The sequence below is a fragment of the Artemia franciscana genome, chromosome 5 (genome assembly GCF_032884065.1).
Source record: "Artemia franciscana chromosome 5, ASM3288406v1, whole genome shotgun sequence".
Taxonomy (NCBI): domain Eukaryota; kingdom Metazoa; phylum Arthropoda; class Branchiopoda; order Anostraca; family Artemiidae; genus Artemia; species Artemia franciscana.
The window spans coordinates 40,998,163-41,020,092 of NC_088867.1; the positions used below are offsets into that span (position 1 = coordinate 40,998,163).

At 35.9% G+C, this 21,930-nt stretch overlaps 1 protein-coding gene across 1 annotated transcript in view; it reads right to left on the minus strand.

Annotated features, from left to right (window-relative positions):
- Positions 1-20,437, minus strand: part of LOC136027413 (serine/arginine repetitive matrix protein 2-like) — a 54,441-nt gene extending 34,004 nt beyond the window's left edge. Inside the window, exons 1-2 of the mRNA XM_065704653.1 lie at positions 20,339-20,437; positions 10,436-10,594 (exon numbers count right to left, since the gene is read on the minus strand). Coding sequence (XP_065560725.1) covers positions 10,436-10,564 — 129 coding nt within the window. The 5' untranslated portion in view covers positions 10,565-10,594; positions 20,339-20,437. The remainder of the gene's footprint in view (positions 1-10,435; positions 10,595-20,338) is intronic.
- Positions 20,438-21,930: the final 1,493 nt, after the last annotated feature.

The following is a 21,930-nucleotide window of genomic DNA, read 5'->3' on the forward strand; positions in this document are numbered from 1 at the left end:
TTAACGGACCTGGCCCCTGGCCTTCTTTGCATGCCCCCCAAACAAACAGAAATTAAATAAACAACCGTAGAAAACAAACAAACAAAAACATACTAATATAAATATGTAAATATACTTTAAAACGAGTGAAACTTAAATCGAAAATGCAAATCGAGCTAGAAAGAACAAAAAATCTCTACAAACAAGAGTTCGGGTTTTGCCACCTTCTCGCATTGTAAAAGTCTAAAACCTACTGCGTCATTAGCACTTTACTGAAAACAAAATATATTACAAATATTTTCTTTTGTAATTATTACAATATTGAAATTATGGTAAAATCAAATTTTGAACTGATGAGCTTTAAGTAATTCATATCATTATGTATCAAATATTATTTTATTAGTTCTTTCCAATACCGTTAAGACAAATATAGTTTCAGTACTAACAAGAGTTGATTACTGCCTCCTCCTAACTGTAAAAGTCTAGAGCCTACTGTGTCACTGATGCTTAACAGAAAACGAATTATATTAAAAAAAAATTCCTTTCCAGTTATTACAGCATTGAAAATGAAAACAAAATAAAAGTGAAGTAAAATCTTGAACTGATGATCTTTCATCATAATATAATAGTATTATATCAAACATTCAGTTTGATTTTATTCGTATTTTCAAGATTATTCAAGCCAAATATGGTTTTCAGTAAAGCACCAATGCTTTAAAACGTAGCAGGTTTTAGAACTGCTACAGTGAGAGAAGGAGCCAAAACCCAAAATCTTGTTTGTAGTGATTTTTGTCCGTTTCAAGCTTGATTTGCATATTCAATTTAAGTTTCGCTTGTTTTAAGATTTATTTATTCATTTATATTAGTACCTGTTGTACATTTTTTTTACTATGATTGTTTATTTAATTTCTGTTTGTTTTTGGTTCATTTATTCCTTAATAGTATTTTCTGGTTGTTTTGAGTTATTGTAGGTTTCTATTTTTTCTGATCTTAAGTTAAATATGGCCTTTACTTTTCTTTAAAAACCTTCTTTTTCGGGAAGTTTTTTTTTAATTAATGCCAAATAATATCCGGTACAACATCTGTAAAATTTAGCTTTCATAAGGGGTTAATATGTATTCTCTCTGCGAAACTTATAGATGAGTTAATTTATATAATGGGTATTTTTAAATTATTTTGGGCCAGAATCCCTGGGAAGATATGCACTACCTTACCTCAAGAGACATATAGATTGTGCATATTACAAACTCTCTCATTGAGAGAGAGAGAGAATTTGTTCTAACTTAGCACAAAGTCCTATTTTAACACTGTAGAACGTGTTACACTAAATGACCAATTAGTAGCACTTTCGTACTATAATTTTTATTTTTTTCTTAGAAGAAATAATAAAAATTTTGAAAAAGGCAAAAGAATTAACAAAAAGTGCTGAGCACCTTTTCCCCGTATTTTTGTCAAAAGATTGTCAAAAAGCTGATATTATCAAGGACCGTCGTTTTCATTTCGAAAGATTGCCGCTGAGTTAGAAATTACCAGACGTGAAAAGATTAAAAGCTTGATCTAAAACAAACCCAAGTACACTTAAATGGCCCATGCGCGTGTCGTGGCGCAAGCCGCGACACATGTATTTTTTTTTTTTATTATTACTGTAGCACCAAAAATCGATGTGCAGCACGCGAATTTGGCCAATTTTAGAATTTTAGGACCTAACAGCAGTGGCAGCCATGATAGAGAACGTTCCATGGCCGTACAGAACAGAGTGTCGAGTGGAGTTTTTTGCTTTTTTTTGTTCTTTTAATGGATAATCTATAATCAAGTTTTCGTAATCACAGTTTGAAATAGGCCGTAAAAGCCGTAACGCCTATTGACGACTGTTTATTGTATTTTATTTTGTTTTTGATCAAAACTCTCTCTGAAAAAAGACAACGGGCCAGAACTGGAAAAACATAGGATGTCAGAGAGAGGGCGATATCCTGCTCAACCCCCTCTGCATATTTGCCTGCGAGGAAGGGGATTATATGACCCTGCAATTGCGTCCAACCCATAGAAAGGGCTCTATAGTGCACATTTTCCGTTCGATAGAGCACGCCTCAAATATTCTACTAGCGTCAGCTCAAAACAATCATCCCTCATGATCGTTTAGCAGGCCGATATTGGGAGAAGGGGTGCAAAGCCCTTCACTCATGAAGGACTGCATTTCCTCTGAATTTTCAAACCAAAATGTTTTGATTTGACCACTTCCACCTATCATTCGGGATCTACATAGTTTGTTCATTAGAGTAAAAAGGGGGAAGTTCATTGGTATCTTGAAAATATTGCGGAAGCAATTTTTATTCTATCCAAGTTTCAACAGGATGTAAAGTTCTCACATTTCTAATTTGATAACAAATGGATAAATAATGGTATATTTGAAAATAATGGTATTTGAGAATAAATGGTATGCAGGGATTTGGCCACTTCCTCGAAACGTTTAGATCTAAAATACTCTTGTCTGAGGTATCTGTAAGATTCTTAGTCCAACAACTCAAAACAAGCCTTTACTCCGACAGTTCATTTACGAGGCCTTCTCTAACACGTTCCTTCTAAATTCCGACTGTATATAAAGGTATGGCAGGCAAATATAGATCAATAATTTAATAGCAAAATAATCTACAATCAAGGTTACTTATCTGCCTAATCAAATTGACGATTGGTCATATCTATAAACAATCATTACACAGGTTTCTTGGATATCCTCGTCAGATAAAAAGGGCTTCCTCCCCCCCATGCAGCTTCCTTTAACTGAGTGAAAAGATTGCATTCATGTTGCCTCAGACTAAGACTATATAGAAGGAGGGAGTTCAAAAGTATTTCCTTTAGGTTGCTAAATTAACCGTTGGGGTACATGAGCACTGCGAGGAGGGGAATGGTCATGGATGGAGCAATTTCAGAAGTCAGTATGACTCTCTTCTATGCTGAATACCTCTCGGCAGGCATCGTAAGGTCTTCAAATTGGAATCAGCAGTAATTCTATTCCAGGAGCAACCAGGGGCGTATCCGGGATTTTTGTTCGGGGGGGGCGGGCAAAAGAACTTCTCAGACAATAAATTTTGGAATGAACGCGATCCAAACCGGGAATCAACCAGGGTATGGCCTTACTTTATACCGCATACAAAAGTCATTTTTATAATGACTTATTAATGACTATTTTATTAATGACTTTTATAAACATTACTTATTTATAAATCCTTTCAGTTTTCCCACTTTCCACAATTACTGTACCCTCTTTTTCTTTGCTGCATATGATTTCAGAAGTTTTATTTTTTCCTAAGATTAAATTTTTGTTTACATGTGAAGTAAAGTAGTGTAGGCACTCTGCTTTTAAGCGGCAACTACCCCCGCTTGCCGTCTATACAAGCGGCCAGTACACAGATGTAAAGTTCTCACATTTCTAATTTGATAACAAATGGATAAATAATGGTATATTTGAAAATAATGGTATTTGAGAATAAATGGTATGCAGGGATTTGGCCACTTCCTCGAACGTTTAGATCTAAAATACTCTTGTCTGAGGTATCTGTAAGATTCTTAGTCCAACAACTCAAAACAAGCCTTTACTCCCACAGTTCATTTACGAGGCCTTCTCTAACACGTTCCTTCTAAATTCCGACTGTATATAAAGGTATGGCAGGCAAATATAGATCAATAATTTAATAGCAAAATAATCTACAATCAAGGTTACTTATCTGCGTAATCAAATTGACGATTGGTCATATCTATAAACAATCATTACACAGGTTTCTTGGATATCCTCGTCAGATAAAAAGGGCTTCCTCCCCCCATGCAGCCTCCTTTAACTGAGTGAAAAGATTGCATTCATGTTGCCTCAGACTAAGACTATATAGAAGGAGGGAGTTCAAAAGTATTTCCTTTAGGTTGCTAAATTAACCGTTGGGGTACATGAGCACTGCGAGGAGGGGAATGGTCATGGATGGAGCAATTTCAGAAGTCAGTATGACTCTCTTCTATGCTGAATACCTCTCGGCAGGCATCGTAAGGTCTTAAAATTGGAATCAGCAGTATTTCTATTCCGGGAGCAACCAGGGGCGTATCCGGGATTTTTGTTCGGGGGGGCGGGCAAAAGAACTTCTCAGACAATAAATTTTGGAATGAACGCGATCCAAACCGGGAGTCAACCAGGGTATGGCCTTACTTTATACCGCATACAAAAGTCATTTTTATAATGACTTATTAATGACTATTTTATTAATGGCTTTTATAAACATTACTTATTTATAAATCCTTTCAGTTTTCCCACTTTCCACAATTACTGTACCCTCTTTTTCTTTGCTGCATATGATTTCAGAAGTTTTATTTTTTCCTAAGATTAAATTTTTGTTTACATGTGAAGTAAAGTAGTGTAGGCACTCTGCTTTTAAGCGGCAACTACCCCCGCTTGCCGTCTATACAAGCGGCCAGATGACTACACAGATCCAAGTGGCCAGTACCCCCGGATGACTACACAGATAAAAATAGCCGGTACCACCTGGCCGCTAATACAAGACGCAAGTGCCCACGGATGACTACAGAAACACAAGCGGCCATACCCCCAGATGACTACACAGATACAAGCGGCCAGTAGCCCTTTCAAATCCCGATCCCTTCACTTTTTAAACTTCTTTAAGACGAAGGTGAGTGTTACGCAATAGGACTTGTTAGAGGACACTAGTCCAGCGGGGAATCCCCGGTACTGAAGGAGAAACACACATGGGGTGATATGTAATTACGATGAACATGTGGTTGTTACATAATACTTCAAGAGATTTTTTTCAAGATTTCGTTCTCTTCAGGATCTCATTTTCTTTCAAGATAACTTTTTCTTTCAATGCGTTTTTTCTTCGGGATTTTATTTTCTTTCAAGGTGTTTTTTTTCAAGACATTTTTCCGGGGGTCCCTTATAATCTAAAGAATTTTGTCCGAACTAGGATTCGAAAGGGACTTCCCTTCGATAGAATGAAGCGCTGGAAAGTTAAACAATGAAGCGCTTCGAACATTATAATTCGAGGAATACTTTCGACATGATAACCTATTTCAACCAAGGAGAATCCCCTGCGCTCCTTCTAGAACGATTAAATAGATTGTGTGTTCCCATATGGCTGCAATCATTGACATGCAGGGGGAAAATCGATTACTAGAAATTGCTATATTAGATGCACCTGCATGTTACAGCGTTATCAATTCTCTAAAGTGACCTAAACCTGTTAAGTTAGCTAGTGAATTAATTAAATGTTACATGTTATTGGCTTTAGATTTTTCATTGCGTAAATGATTACGTATTAAAGATTTGTCCTGGAACAAAAATTCTAAAGAATGAAGGCTTTTCTACATACAACTTTTATTAATAAAAACAAATTTACAAGTATTATAAAAACACAGAAAAAAAACAATTTAAACACAACAAACGAAAATACAAAACGTAAAAAAAGCTTATAAAGGATAAAAACAAAGTAAAAAGAACCATGAATTAAAGAAAGGCAGGGGACAAAGCGACCATTTCCATGGGGAGAGTCGTTATTAGAGATAAATTGAAGCTATATCTCTGAGAGGTCTTAATGAAAATGCATCATCTCTAATACTCTATTAGAGGCACCTGCAAGAAAAAGAGCCACATTTTTGTATTCGGTTATTTCTGAGAGGTTTTAATGAAAATGCCACGTTTCTTTGAGCCAAGAATATGGATATTTCATGCTACCGCTACAACATATGGCTGGCCAATATGTGGCCCACGCCCCTAGCATGCAGTTCCAGAGAGGAGGCATTCGTTATTAGGAATAAATCTGTGACAATACTTGGCTTGCCCACCCGCTAGCAACATTTCCGGGAGAGAGTTGTTATTAGAGATAAATGTAAGCTATATTATGAGTTTTTTCGGAGAGGTATATTAATGAAAATGCATAAAAAGCACTTGCAAGAAAGAGACACATTTTTGCATTAGGCTAATTCTGAGAGGTTTTAATGATAATGCCACGTTTCTTTGAGCCAAGACTATGCATATTTCACCCCATCGTGACAAAATACGGCTGGTCCTCCCCAAGCGGCCGATTCCAGAGGGGAGTATTGTTATAACAGATAAGTTTAATCCATGTTCAGAGTTATTTCCGAGAAGTCTTAATGAAAATGTCACGTTTCTATTACTTTACTTGACACACCTGCAAGAAAAAATAACCTATTTTTGCATTCGGCTATATCTGAGAGGTTTTAATGAAAGTGCCAAGTTTCTTTGAGCCAAGACTATGCATATTTCCCGCGGCCAATATGTGGCCCACGCTCCTAGCATAGAATTCCAGAGAGGTGGCATTTGTTTTTAGGGATAAATTTAAACCATATTACGAATTATCTCTGAAAGGTCTTAGTGAAAATGCCAGGTTTCTTTGAACCAAGACTATGCATATAAACGCCAACGTGACAATATGTGGCTGGCCAACATCCCTCTAGCCAGCAATCGCAGAGGGGAAGCTTGCTATTAGAGACAAATATAAACCATATTAAGAGTTATTTCTGAGAGGTCTTAGTGAAAATTCAACGTTCCTTTAAGCAGAAACTATGCAAATTCTCGCCACCGTGACAGTAGGAATGGAGAGAGACAAAACACGCAGAGGGAAAACGCACACACACACAAATAAAACCATACAAAGTCAGACACACAGGCATACACACAGACAGACGCACAGCACAAAGAGCGAGACAAAACACAGAGCTGAAAGAAAACACACACACACAACCGAAAGAAGTCAGACACACAGGCAAGCACACAATCAGCCACAAAGGCACGGAAAGAGACAAAAACACACAGAGCGAAAAACACACACACACACACACACATCCACGCAAAGTCAGACACCAAGGCAAAGAAACAATCAGTCACAGAGGCATGAAGAGGGAGATAAAAACACACAGAGGGATATCACACAAAGACAAACAGTCACACAAAGTCAGACACGCAAGCAAACATATTCAGACACACGGGCACGGATAGAGAGACAAAAACACACAGAGCGGCAAAACACACACAAACACACACATAACCACACAAACTCAACCACATACAGATACAAATTCAGACACACAGGCATGGAAAGAGAGAGAAACACAAAGAGAGAAAAACACAAACATACACACGACGACACAAAGTGAGAGATGCAGGCACACAAACAGTTTGACAGAAAGGCACGGAGAGACAAAAATGCACAGAAGAAAAAATACACACACACACAAAGTCAAACACAGAGGCACACACAAAGTCAGACATATAGGCACAGGGAAAGAGACACAAATATACAGAGGGAAAAACAGACAGACCCAAAGCCATACAAAGTCAGACACACAGGCACATACACACAGTTAGACACACAGGCACGGATATAGAAACAAAAGCATGGAGGGAAAACACATGCACACAACTAAACAAAGTCAGACTTACAGGGACACACACGTCGGGCACACAGACACAGAGAGAGAGAGACAAAAATACACAGAGAAAAACACACACACAAACAACCACAAAAAGTCAGACAAAGGAACACGCAGTCAAACACACAGGCACACGCACTCATTCAGAGACAAAGGCACGGAGAGAGAAACAAAAACACGGAGAGGGAAGACATATGCCCACACAAACAACCACACAAAGTCAGACACACAGACAAACACCGTCAGACACACAGGCACGGAGAGAGAGACAAAAACACACAAGGGGAAAAACACAGCTACACACAACCACGAAAAGTCAGATACACAGGCACACACAGTCAGACACACAGACACGGAGAGAGCAAAAAACACACAGAGGGAAAAACAAAGAAGTACACAACTGCAAAAAGCCAGACAAAGAGGCACAAACACAGTCACACATACACGAACGGATAGAAAGACAAAAAAAACAGAGAATTGAACAAACACAAAAAAACCAACCGCAGTCAGACAAACAGGCAATCACAAACAGTCAGACCCAAAGGTACAAAGAAAGAGACAAAAACAAACAGAGGGAAAAACCCATACGCACACACAACCACACAAAGTCAGACACACACACAATCAGACACACAGGCACGGAGAGAGAGACAAAAACAAATAGAGGGAAACACACACACACAGACACACAAACACAAAACCGCGCAAAGTCAGATACATAGGCACACACAGAGTCAGAGAAAAAGGCAAGGAGAGAGAGACGAGAAACAGAGGGAAACAAATATATACACACAAACACACACAATCAAAAAAAGCCAGACACACAGGCACATATACAGTGGAGAGAAACATACACATGGAGAGAGAGACAAAAGCACACAGAGGGAAAACAAAACATGAAACCACACGAAGTCAAACACACAAGCAAACACAAAGTCAGACAAACAGGAAAACGCAAACTCACACAGCCACAACCACATAAACTCACAAACACAGGCACAAACAGTCAGATCACAGGCACGGAGACAGAGACAAAAAAAGAGGGAAAACATACGAACACAGGCACAAACACAGTCAGACAAAAAGGCACAGAGAGAGAGACAAAAAACAAGAAGGGAAACACAAACACACACGCACACACACGCACGCACGTTCACCCACACACATACACAGCCAGACAAAGCCAACCACATAGGCACATACACAGTCAAACACACAGACATGGAGAGAGAGACAAAAGCACACAAAAGGAAAACAAAAACACACACCCACACGAAGCCAGACAAACAGGCAAATACAGAGTCAGACTCACAGGCACAGAGAGAGAGAGAGAGAGAGAGAGAGAGAGAGAGGAGAGAGAGAGAAAGAAGCACATACAACCACACAAACTCAGACACAGAGGCACAAACAAAGTCAGACACACAGGCACGGAGAGAGACACAGCACATAGAGGGAAAAACAAACACACAAAACCACGAAAAGCAAGACACACAGGCACACACATCGTCATACATACAGGCACGGAGAGAAAGACATAAACACATAGTATCTGACTATGTGTGGTTGTGTGTTTGTGTGTTTTTCCCTATGAATGTTTTTGTCTCTCTCTCTCTCTCCGCGCCTGTTTTTGAATGTGTATATGCCAATGTGTCTGACTTCTTGTGGTTGTGTGTGTATGTGAGTTTCCCCTATGTGTGTTTTTGTCTCTCCGTGCCTTCTGTCTGACTGTGTGTGTGCATGCATGTCTGACTTTGTTTTGTTGTGTGTGTGTGTATTTCTCTTTAGGTGTTTGTGTCTCTCTCTCCGTTCCTGTGTATCTGACTGTGTCTGACTTTATGTTGTTGTGTGTGGTATCTGCCAGTGTATCTGCCAGTAATGGGGTTTTTCTTTAAGTTTAAATGGTCAATTCTAGTGCAAACGAATAATTTTGCAGGAAGATACCCGAAAAATACCCTATATGCTAAGACCAGCCCGCAATATTGTCTGATAACATCCTCTAAAGCATTCCTTAACAAGCAAATGTACTTCAGATGTAGGCAAATTTCAGTAATCGATTTTTCAACCTGCATGTCAGTTATTACAATCATATGTGAACACGCAATCAATAGCTTAATTTTTCTAGTATGCGCAAACAGGGGATTCTCCTTGCATGCAATAAGCGATCATGTAGAATGTATTAGCCGAATCAAAATATTAGAAAGGGTTTCACGGTCCAATTGGTTATTGCTCCATTCCATTGAGGGGGAATCCCTTTCGAATCCTACTGTGGACAATAACTCCTCAGTTAATAAAGGTTCCCTGAGAAAAACATCATGAAAGAAAAACAAACGCCTTGAAAAAAAATGAAACCTTGAAGAAAAAAAGTACTTTCAAAAAAAATCCCAAAGAAAATGAAATCTCTTAAAATATTATGTAACACCCCCGTGTACATCGTCAATACGTGATACCCTACGTGTGTGCTGGCATTACACAACAACTCAGGTGTGCACTGTCATTATGTAACACCCAAGTGTGCAATTTCATTGCGTAACACCCACATGTTTACTGCCATTATGTAGCCCTCCTTAGTTACAACCGGGGATTTCCCCACGGGCCTCTGAAGTCTAGCATGGCACGCAAGATTGGGTCATTCCCAATAAATCTACCAAATCACAAAAGATTACATCACCTTTAAAAGTAAACAACACCCTGTTACGTAGCAACCAAGCAAAGCCTATTATGTAGCATGCACCTGCGTCTCTTAGACAACATTTTATGACCTAACATGCATCTGCTGGCTCTCATGGGAATGACGGATGGAATGGCAGGATAGAGTTTTCATAGGATCCAGGGATAAGGCTCTCATAAAAATCATGGAGGGGATACTACTCAGTCCCAGAAAGCAATAACTGTTCGGTTCTAAAAAATTTTAAATTGAGACCAGTTCATGGTAAATTTAATCGACCAAAACAAGCATTGCTTAATCTGCTCCTTGAATTAAAATAAGCTCTAATATATTTGAAGTACTTACAAGAGAAATGTCTTCTCGTGACGAAAGTCTCATCAGTCTTGGTGCAACTATCCCTTTCCGATTATTAACCAAGGCCGATGTTGGGAGCAAATCCCATTCGCCGTCTAGCTCACTATCAGTCTCATTCATGGTAATGAAGCAAGGTTAAGTATAATGAGCCTAAAATTCAAGAGATTCCCTGATTAGATATTAGTTGAAACAACGAAGACAACTGCTGAAATGTCGTATAAAAAGAAAATTACAACCATGAAAATAAAAAAAGAATTCGTTCCAATCCTATAAGGCGACACCCTAGGGGGAAATATAACAGAATAACTAAACTATAAAAGCTGCAAATTTTCATTGGGAGTCAAAGGAGAGGAGAGAGGACGGTTAAACTCCCCCCACATAATGCTTAAAACACAACAAGAGCAATAGATTTAAGAAAAATACCATAAATAAACATAAACAGGAGTTGAAACAACAGACCTTAGCAATTTTGGACAAGAACCAGACTTTTTAAAGCACCATACCCCAACCCACCATCTCTGCTACTAAGTGCCGAAGGGTACTTATTTTACAACAACACATTGACTTTGTTTAAATTATTTTGGACATTCTATTTTACAGTCAAACGCCTTTTTGACAAAACTGATAAGTAATTCATTCTATGAACAAGAACTTACCACTAATAATAGTAGGGTTACCATCATCCTTACTCATAACTAGTGTAATTTCCACCTTACTATTAACATCATGTATATCGTATTTTAAATGTGGTTTACGATACTTTCAAAGATTAGAACATCCTCGTACGCTCTTTATGTGAAATACCTCACTCTCCTCCCCGTGCCTTACCGAAATTTGGTGTGCTTGCGCAGCCCACGTAATGCAGGCATAGGCAAGGTGGTTAGGAAGTTTTGACTTATAATCTGGAGACATTAGACCAATAATGAATTTTGAATGTTCATTTAGAAAAGTAAAAAAAATAGGCGAAATGGGAATTACAACAGATACTTGTGTATTTTTCCGACCTCACTCATGTTCCTGATATGAGTAAAACTAGTTTCTCTGTCTGCATTTGGTTATAATTAGCTTAAACTGAGTGAGATAAATTACTATGCAGGTATATTTTAATTATATATTTAATATATACAGTTGGTTAGGTTGGGTATTTAATATAATGCATTCTGGGCGGCCTGCTTTCCATAATTCTCTGTTATAGTTTCCATAATTTTGTTACTAAAGTTTTAAATTTCATCAGATTTTGGCTTATGTCATTATAATTCACCTAACTACACCTATTGACAGTCGTCGGTACAATACACAAGTACCTTACAACAAATCAGAAAAGTGCACAAACGTGTTCCTCAAATAGATTCCTATTAGCTTTACATATTAACATATTAATGATCATATTAACTTTACAGTTTAATTTATTATTAGAGTTATCTGTGTTACTAACCACCGCAGCTTAGATACCAATATACAGTTATGAAAACTCCTATCTAGAAGCTTTTGGTACAGAGCTCTGAACTTGGCGTCTCCTCCAAGCCCGTGCTCCGATGCGTAGATCGTGCTGCAACATCATAGTTGGGAACGCAATTTTGTTTTGTTGCATACAAAGCTGAGATACCAATACCAGTTTCCTCTTACCAATTAGATACCAATACCAGTTTCCTGTCTCCAGCCGCTAGCATCCCTACCCCGCACTGTGTTCCAAAAATAAATTGAGTTTTCATAACTGTATATTGGTATCTAAGCTATGCTAACCACCCACAATGTAAATTTGTCATCTTTTACTAGATACATACATTTGACCACTGAGTAAACCTGCCACTTGGAAAAGAAAACTTCAAAATTCGCGCGTCAGCAACTACCTTGTTCAAAGAAAAGTTAGATAAATCAATAATATCAATTTGTTTTAATTTATTATTTATGTTTCTTCGGTCACTATTCATTAGAACTGCCTATGTTTCGCTTCTTATTATAACCCAACTCAGTAAAATTTGTACCAACTTTATCAGAGAATAGAAAAATCAATAAGTGAACGTCCTAGCTCAAGGCGACTATTTGCTAGGCTAACCTTCTTATCTTTCTTCTTTTTTTCAAAAAAGATAGAAGTGACATTCCTGCATCATGTAACTAGGATTCATACGAATCTAATAAAAAACACTCCAACAATGAAGCTCATGCATAATAATATGCAGCATGTTTCTATTAATCACGTTATCCTCTTTCCTTCCAATCTATGTCCATTTTTGATACCGCTTCGAATTATGTTTTGTCCACATTCCACTGGAATTTACTCAAGCGATACTAAACTTCATCGAGTCGAAACTACAGAGACCTGTCTTAACAAATAACCTATGACGTGTCACTAAATGTGAGGCAGGGGGGGGCAACTGCCTTCCTCAGACTCCATTTTGCCCACACAGCCCCGCCTTCCCAGGTAATTTTTTTCAAAAGTCTTGTCGAAACTAAGATAGCCTTCATAATTCACGCAGATCTTAAGTATATATTTGCCTTTATGGTACTATATGGCTCACTTTTCAGTTTTCACTGTCATGTTTCCTTGGCTTTGGAATATTGGCTCCAAATTCCCTCTCCCCCAGGATTTTGACGAAATTGTATCACTGGTAAGATACCCAGTAGTCGGTCAGCTAATATACTCTTTGACAGCTAAATCATTGTAAAAATTTCAATCATACCACCTACAACAGCGTCTTCCAAACTGGGAGGCGCGCCTCCTTAGGGAGGCACGGACTAGTCTTTGGGGGGGGCGAATATTAGACAGGGTTAAAAAAACATCGAATGAAATTAAAACCACGAAATCACGCAAAATATCCCGACTCTTTCGAGACTGACGGGGTTTACTGGCCAAGGATGAACAAAAGCTCTATCACCATCTTAAGGTAAAAATTGGCGAGATTCTACAGATACCGTTGAAAAGTCCTTTCATGGGTATAATTAATTAGACGATCATGGCAATCGCCATAAACCCCCCCCCCCTTCCTGAAAAATGTCTGTATACTTCTCAATATCCAATACTATACGTAAACAATGGACAAAGTTCATAGCTTGCGGCCCTTCTCCTGTGGATTGTGGGGGCCCAGTCATCCACAAAGACGTAGTTATTATATTTTTGTTTACACTGAAAAAATGGCTAGCTCAAAATTTTCCTCGGACGACTTTGGGAAAAATAAGAGCGCGAGCGAGGCTAGCTGAACTCCAATATTTTTGTCAATTAAAAAGGGCACTGGAACTTCTGATTTCCAATCAAATGAGGCCCCTCTCAATCTTTGGTGATCACTAGTTCGGTACGATCACCCCTGGGGAAAACAAAAAATAAAAAAAGCAAAAAAAAACAAATAAACACGTATCCGTGCTCTTTTTTCCGGTAAGAAAAAAATCAAAATTACACCTTATTGGCCATATGAACTTGAAACCTTTGAAGTAAAGCTCTCTGGTATGCTGACTCTGATGGTGTCATTTTCATTAAGATCGCTTGATGTTTTGGGTGTGTTTCCTCCTTTTTCTTAAAAAAAAAATTGGGCAAATTATCTTAGGTTTGTAACCTTTGATGAGTAACATTAAATTTGATGAGTTCTATATATTTTGAATAAGTATCAAAATTTGATTCTTTTGATGTATTAAATAAAAAAAAACTAGTTTTTTTAACTGAAAGTAAGGAGCGACATTAAAACTTAAAACGAACTGAAATTACTCCGTATATGAAATGGGTTGTCCCCTCCGCAGTCCCTCGCTCTTTACGCTAAAGCTTGACTCTTTGCCACAATTCTACTTTTTAAAACAATTAAAAACTTTAGCGTAAAGAGCGAGGGATTGCAGAGGGGACAACCCATTTCACATACGGAGTAATTTCAGTTCGTTTTAATTTTTAATGTCGCTCCTTACTTTCAGTTAAAAAACTAGTTTCTTTATTTAATTTCTGAACGTTTTTGAATTAATGCATGTTTGATTTTGGCTCTCCGTACATAAATTATTAAAATGAAATTGGCATATTAATTCTTTTTTTGGCTAAATGGCTTTCTCTTAGTTTTGATCAGACGATTTTGAGAAATAAGGGATGGGGAAGGAGGCCTAGTTGCCCTCCAATTTTTCAGTTACTTATAAAGGCAACTAGAACTTTTAATTTTTAACGAACGTTTTTATTAGTAAAAAATATACGTAACTTAAGAATTAACTTACGTAACAAACTTTTATATTCTTATATTTTTAATTATATATATGAGGGGGTTTGTCCCCTCGTTAATACCTCGCTCTTCACATTAAATCTTAAGTTTTGTCCCAATTCTTTAAGAATGACCCCTGAATCAGAAAGGCCGTAGAATAAATAGTTGAAATTACTAAAAATACTTTAGCATAAAGAGCGAAGTATTTATCTCTTCCTAAATACCTCGCTCTTTATGCTAAAGTATTTTTAGAACCCCTCATATGCGTAATAATCTCTGTTCGTTTTAGGTTTTAATGCTACTCCTTACTTTCAATTGAAAAAACTTTGTCATGTTTATATTTTCATTGTTTTTTTTTAATAGTAATGCTGGAAAATCCTGCGCCCTTTTCATTGAATTGCTCTTCCCCCATGAAATATTCTTCCAAGGAAATATCCTCCACATAGCCCCCTCCCCTCAACCCCACACCCATACCAAACAATCCCCCTGAAAACGTCGGTACACTTCCCAATAACCATTACTGTATGTAAACATTGGTCAAATTTTGTAACTTGCAGCCCCTCCTACAGGGACTGTGGGGGAGTAAGTCATCCCCAAAGACATAGTTATTATGGTTTTCGACTATGCGGAACAAAATGGCTATCTCAAAATTGTGATCCGTTGACTTTGGGGAAAAATGAGCGTGGGAGGGGGCCTAGGTGCCCTCCAATTTTTTTGGTCACTTAAGAAGGGCACTAGAACTTTTCATTTCTGTTAGAATGAGCCCTCTTGCAACACTCTAGGACCACTTGGTCGATACAATGGCCCCTGGGGGAAAAACAAACAAATAAACACGCACCCGTGCTCTGTCTTCTGGTAAAAAAACGAAATTCCACATTTTTGTAGATTAGACCTTGAAATTTATTCTATAGGGTTCTCTGATACACTGAATGCGATGGTGTGAATTTCGTTAAGATCCTATGACTTTTAGGGGGTATTTCCCAGTATTTTCTAAAATAAGGCAAATTTTCTCAGGCTCGTAACTTTTGATGACAAATACTAAATTTGATAAAACGTATATATTTAAAATCAGCATAAAAATCCAATTCTTTTGATGTATCTTTTAGCATCGACATTCCGTTTTTAGAGTTTCGTTTACTATTGAGCCGGGTCGCTCCTTACTACAGTTCGTTACCACGAACTGTTTGATCTATTATTATCAATACTCTATTTCTTATAGTTTTGGTTACTATTGAGCCGCATCTCTACTTACTTATCCCGAACTGTTTAAAAATATGAGTGAGGAACTTAAAGACGTTTATACAATTACAACAAAATTTACAAACTACATAAAAACCGTCTGTTATAAGTACCCAGCTCTAAATGGGCACCTGGAAAAACCTCGGGAAGGTTAGCAGGAAGGGTGCGTGAAAGCACAAGGTGGGCCCCTGCTCTCCAGTGCACTTCCCGGCTGAAGGGCCATGAAACAGTGATCAACATCGCCGGTTTGGACCTTAAGGATCTAGTGCCGTCTTATTTATTTATAAGTTAGATTATTTACAAAGCTATGTTGGTTGAATGCTCGAAGTTTCATTTGACAGTCAGACCCTCATCCCATCTAGCCTATGCCCACCACTTAAAGTATGGATGCTTAAAGTCGTTGAATGGTTAGACTATTTCTCTATCGGTAATAAATCGCTAAACATGTACCAACAATTTAGCCCTTTCTCATGCCCATATTCACCGCTTAAAGCACGGATGCCTTCAAGCCGTGGCTAGTTGCAAATATATTTGCAACTAGTCAATATAATTGCAAATTTGCTCCCCCAGCGGGAATTAGCATAAGAGAACCTCAACAGGTTGACTCTAGTTCAGCATTGTGGAGTGACGTGCATGAGAGGAAAATTTTCAAGTGAACTACCGTCAACCAGCGTGTGTTCCCCGGGGAGACCCTCCAACAAGGTTGACTCTAGTTCGGCATTGTGTAGTGACATGCATCATGAGAGGTGTAGCATAAGTGAGAGACAGTAACAACGGCGATCAAAGGGGTAAAATTAACCTTGAATTGATGCCCACTTAATTGGACAATCTGTCTTGGTTTTTTCTACAATTGGCCATGACTTGACTTTTCCCACAACTATTTCAATTCAAATAAAACAATTCAAAATTCAATTCATTGTCAAATAAAACTTAAAAGTATTTCTGCTGTTCGCATAATCTTATTTGTACGAAAAGGGATTTTCCGCATTAGCTGAAATTAGATTGAAATATTGTGCTCGTTTGGTTGTAGAAGATGAGCTTCGTGTAGATTCATTGACACCGACATTTGATAGACTGTGCTAATTATAAGCAAGCGCATCCATATCATTAAAAGACAATAATTTAAAGTTGCTATCCATTTCTTTGTTTGTAACAGTCTATCGAAAAAAAATTTTGTAGTACTTAAAATTTTCGTGTCTACATCTATATATATAAAAATAAGTTGTCTGTCTGTGGATGGATGGATGGATCAGGTGACGTCACCTGAAAAAACTGGATCAGGTGACGTCAAAACTGAAAAAACTAAAAAAAGGCAAAAACTACAAAAAAAACTAAAAACTAATAAAAAAAATAAAAAAGCTAAAAAACTAAAAAAACTAAAAAAAGGCAAAAACTACAAAAAAAAACTAAAAACTAATAAAAAAGCTAAAAAACTAAAAAAACTAAAAAAAGGCAAAAACTACAAAAAAAACTAAAAACTAATAAAAAAAATAAAAAAGCTAAAAAACTAAAAAAACTAAAAAAAACTAAAAACTAAAAAAAAACTAAAAAAAAGGAAAAAACTGAAAAATAAGCTAAAATAAAGGTAAAAACCAATAAAAAACTAAAAAAAAAACTGAAAAAACTAAAAAAAGGCAAAAACTACAAAAAAAACTAAAAACTAATAAAAAAAGTAGAAAAGCTAAAAAACTAAAAAAACTAAAAAAAGGTAAAAAACTAAAAAAAATAAAAAATAAAAAAAAAATAAAAAAAAGGAAAAAACTGAAAAATAAGCTAAAATAAAGGTAAAAACCAATAAAAACTAAAAAGAAAAAAAGGAAAAAACTAAAAAAAAATTTCATCTAAAAAACTAAAAAAAACTAAAAAAGGTAAAAACTAAAAGAACTAAAAAAGAAAAAAATAAATGACGCAACTCAAAGAGAAAGCGACCAGGACAAAAGGAATGTTCGATTAGCAATCAACAAAGCACCGGGACACAGGGAGTATAAATGACGACCAGGACATAAGTAAAAAAAAAAACTATCTATATATATAAAAATAAGTTGTCTGTGGATCTGTGGATCGTGGATCAGGTGACGTCACCTGAAAAAACTGGATCAGGTGACGTCAAAACTGAAAAAACTAAAAAAAGGCAAAAACTACAAAAAAAACTAAAAACTAATAAAAAAAATAAAAAAGTTAAAAAACTAAAAAAACTAAAAAAAGGCAAAAACTACAAAAAAAAACTAAAAACTAATAAAAAAGCTAAAAAACTAAAAAAACTAAAAAAAAGGCAAAAACTACAAAAAAAACTAAAAACTAATAAAAAAAATAAAAAAGCTAAAAAACTAAAAAAACTAAAAAAACTAAAAAAAGGTAAAAAACTAAAAAAACTAAAAACTAAAAAAAACTAAAAAAAAGGAAAAAACTGAAAAATAAGCTAAAATAAAGGTAAAAACCAATAAAAAACTAAAAAAAAACTGAAAAAACTAAAAAAAGGCAAAAACTACAAAAAAACTAAAAACTAATAAAAAAAGTAAAAAAGCTAAAAAACTAAAAAAACTAAAAAAACTAAAAAAACTAAAAAAAGGTAAAAAACTAAAAAAAATAAAAAATAAAAAAAAACCAAAAAAAAGGAAAAAACTGAAAAATAAGCTAACATAAAGGTAAAAACCAATAAAAAACTAAAAAGAAAAAAAGGAAAAAACTAAAAAAAATTTTCATCTAAAAAACTAAAAAAAACTAAAAAAGGTAAAAACTAAAAGAACTAAAAAAGAAAAAAATAAATGACGACACTCAAAGAGAAAGCGACCAGGACAAAAGGAATGTTCGATTAGCAATCAACAAAGCACCGGGACACAGGGAGTATAAATGACGACCAGGACACAAGTAAAAAAAAAAATTAACAAAACTAAAAAGAAGGTAAAAACTACAAAAAAACTAGAAAGAAAAAAAAACTAAAAACTAATAAAAAAACTAAAAAATCTAAAAATCTAAATAAACTAAAAAAGAAAAAAAGAAAAAAGGAAAAAAATAAAGGAGAAAAACAAAACTAAAAAACGAATGTATATACAGACCGGTACACCGGGATACAAATGACGACCGGGACACAGGGAATATAAATGACGACCGGGACACAGGGACACAACTACAACGGGGACACCGGGGGAAACAGGGGGATATAAATGACGACCGGGACAAAAAAACTAAAAAGAAAAAAAAACTAAAAACTAATAAAAAAACTAAAAAATCTAAAAATCTAAATAAGCTAAAAAAGAAAAAAAAAGGAAAAAAATAAAGGAGAAAAACAAAACTAAAAAACGAATGTATATACAGACCGGGACACCGGGATACAAATGACGACCGGGACCCGGGACACAGGGAATATAAATGACGACCGGGACACAGGGACACAACTACAACGGGGACACCGGGGGAAACAGGGGGATGTAAATGACGACTGGGACACCGGGACAGGGAATGGTCGATTAGCAATCACCATCAACAAAGCTCAAGGGCAATCATTAGAATCATGAGGTATAGATCTGAATACAGATTGTTTTCCCATGGACCATTATATGTTGCATGTTCAAGAGTCGGTAAACCTGACAATCTATTTATATGCAAAGACAATGGGACAGCAAAGAATGTTGTATATTCGCAAGTTTTACGTAGTTAAAACCATATATATATATCTATCTATATTCACAGGTGGGACATAGGGACACAACTACAATGGCGCGTAACTATTATGGCGCGTAACGACTTGCGCGCGCGGGGGGGCTTGGGGGGGGCGCGAAGCGCCCCCACCAACTAGGTGTTGGGGTGGCGCGAAGCGCCACCCCAACAGCTAGTTATTTATAAAATGAAAGGGAGGCTCCACATGATCACATATTTTTAAGGGAACCATGGTAAAATAAAGTTTGGAAACCACTGACCTAGAAAGTGGATTTTCTCACCATTGGATGTGTCAAAATCTTCTTAATAAGTATGTGATTAGATTGAATATTTTAGCCATATGCAACACTCACAATTTCAAACATACTGATAGACAACAGTGGAGCCTAATTTTGGAATGGGAACCAGTAGCGGTTTTAGGCCTCATAATCTGGGGGGAGGGGGCAAAGTACATAATAGGAGTGTAATATAAAATAAAAGGAATTTAATGTCAATTGTTAGAAAAACATGGTTGGGGGGTATCTGCCTTCCTGTCCAGGTCTAGAACCGCCACTCTGGAAAAGCATATTATTAGGGTTATATCGGGTACCATCATGAAGGAGGGGAGGGTGGCTTGCCAGAAAAGCAACGATTATTTTAGGAAATAGCATGTAATAAGAAATCTAATATTAATAGTCTGCTTCTTTTGTTTAGCAGGTTCTTTCAGAAGTGGCCTATCACTGAATATTTCCCAATTTTTTTAAAAATAGGTTAGACTAATATTCGAATTTCAACAGATTTCAATTTCTTTTACAATTAAATAGCGCAAATGCTTAAAAAAATTTTAACTTACTAATAATACAAGTTGACGTATTGTCAAAATTAAATATAAATGATTTCTCCGATAGCCACTTAACAACTAAGGTAATGTAAGCTGTTTGGCAACTTTTCAATAGCTGCTGAAGTGACGCAAGATGCACTATTGAAAGCGCATGTTTTTATCAGTCTTTCTATGACTTGGTGCTTTGGAAACAAGTGCACCCACTGAAGGAAGAGCCAGTCCTCTCCCTGGCTGAATGACGCAACCTTATGTATTGAGATTTCCATTATGCAGCAATGGATGTGCTGTTTAGATCAGGTAGCCCCCCCCCTAAACTTCGAGAGCGCCCATATTAGGACACGAATAAAGGCTACAAGACACAGAAGAAGATAATTTCATCAGGATGGTAGGAGGAGGTAGATAAATTGAAATTTCGTATAACCCTATTCAGGGCCGTTCCAAGGGTTGGTGGTGCCTGGGGAAAAACTAAATAGAGCACTCCCTTACAACCCAACAAGTAAAAATAGCCGAACTAAACTGAAAATTTTTATTAAAGTGAGGTAATCCCTAGCCACGACTCCCAGGCAACTATCCCAGATATTTCCCTTGAAAGCCCCCCCCCCCTATTCCTCATGGAAGAAAAATCTGAAAAAAAAGATACTCAAATTTGAGTTACCTTCGAAAACAAATTCACCCCAAAAGCTTAATAGTTTCGTTATTTTTGAGTCATCAAACTTTTAAGATGTATATATATATATATATATATATATATATATATATATATATATATATATATATATATATATATATATATATATATATATATATATTTATATATTTATATATATATATATATATATATATATATATATATATATATATATATATATATATATATATATATATATATATATATATATATTTATATATATATTATATTTATATATATTATATATATATATATATATATATATATATATATATATATATATATATATATATATATATATATATATATATATATATATATATATATATATATATATATATATATATATATATATATATATATATATATATATATATATATAAATGCGGCATTAAATGGATCTATAAACAATTAAACATTACAAGGATTATTTCAAAATCAGAGGCAACTCAATAACTGCTCCCTCCAACTTCTGGATTTCGAAAGCTTTCTTGGTATTTTTATTCGAAATCTCTTATGATACATTCATTGAGCAAAAATCAGAAAATAAACGATTTGCCCACTAGATTTTGAAAGGTATATCCCCCCCCCCAAATTTTCTTGGATTGGCACCTCGGGATTGGCACAATGGGAAACAGCTCGGGTAAACAGCCATTCCATTAGCGTTCAGTGTATTCATTTTTCCCCTGGCTTCTTCAAATGGGGGGGGGGGGGGGGAGCGTAGAAACTTCGAAACTGGGCCGTCCAATTTATATTATTGTTCATATATATATATATATATATATATATATATATATATATATATATATATATATATATATATATATATATATATATATATATATATATATATATATATATATATATATATATATATATATATATATATATATATATATATAGGACTCATCCCAAT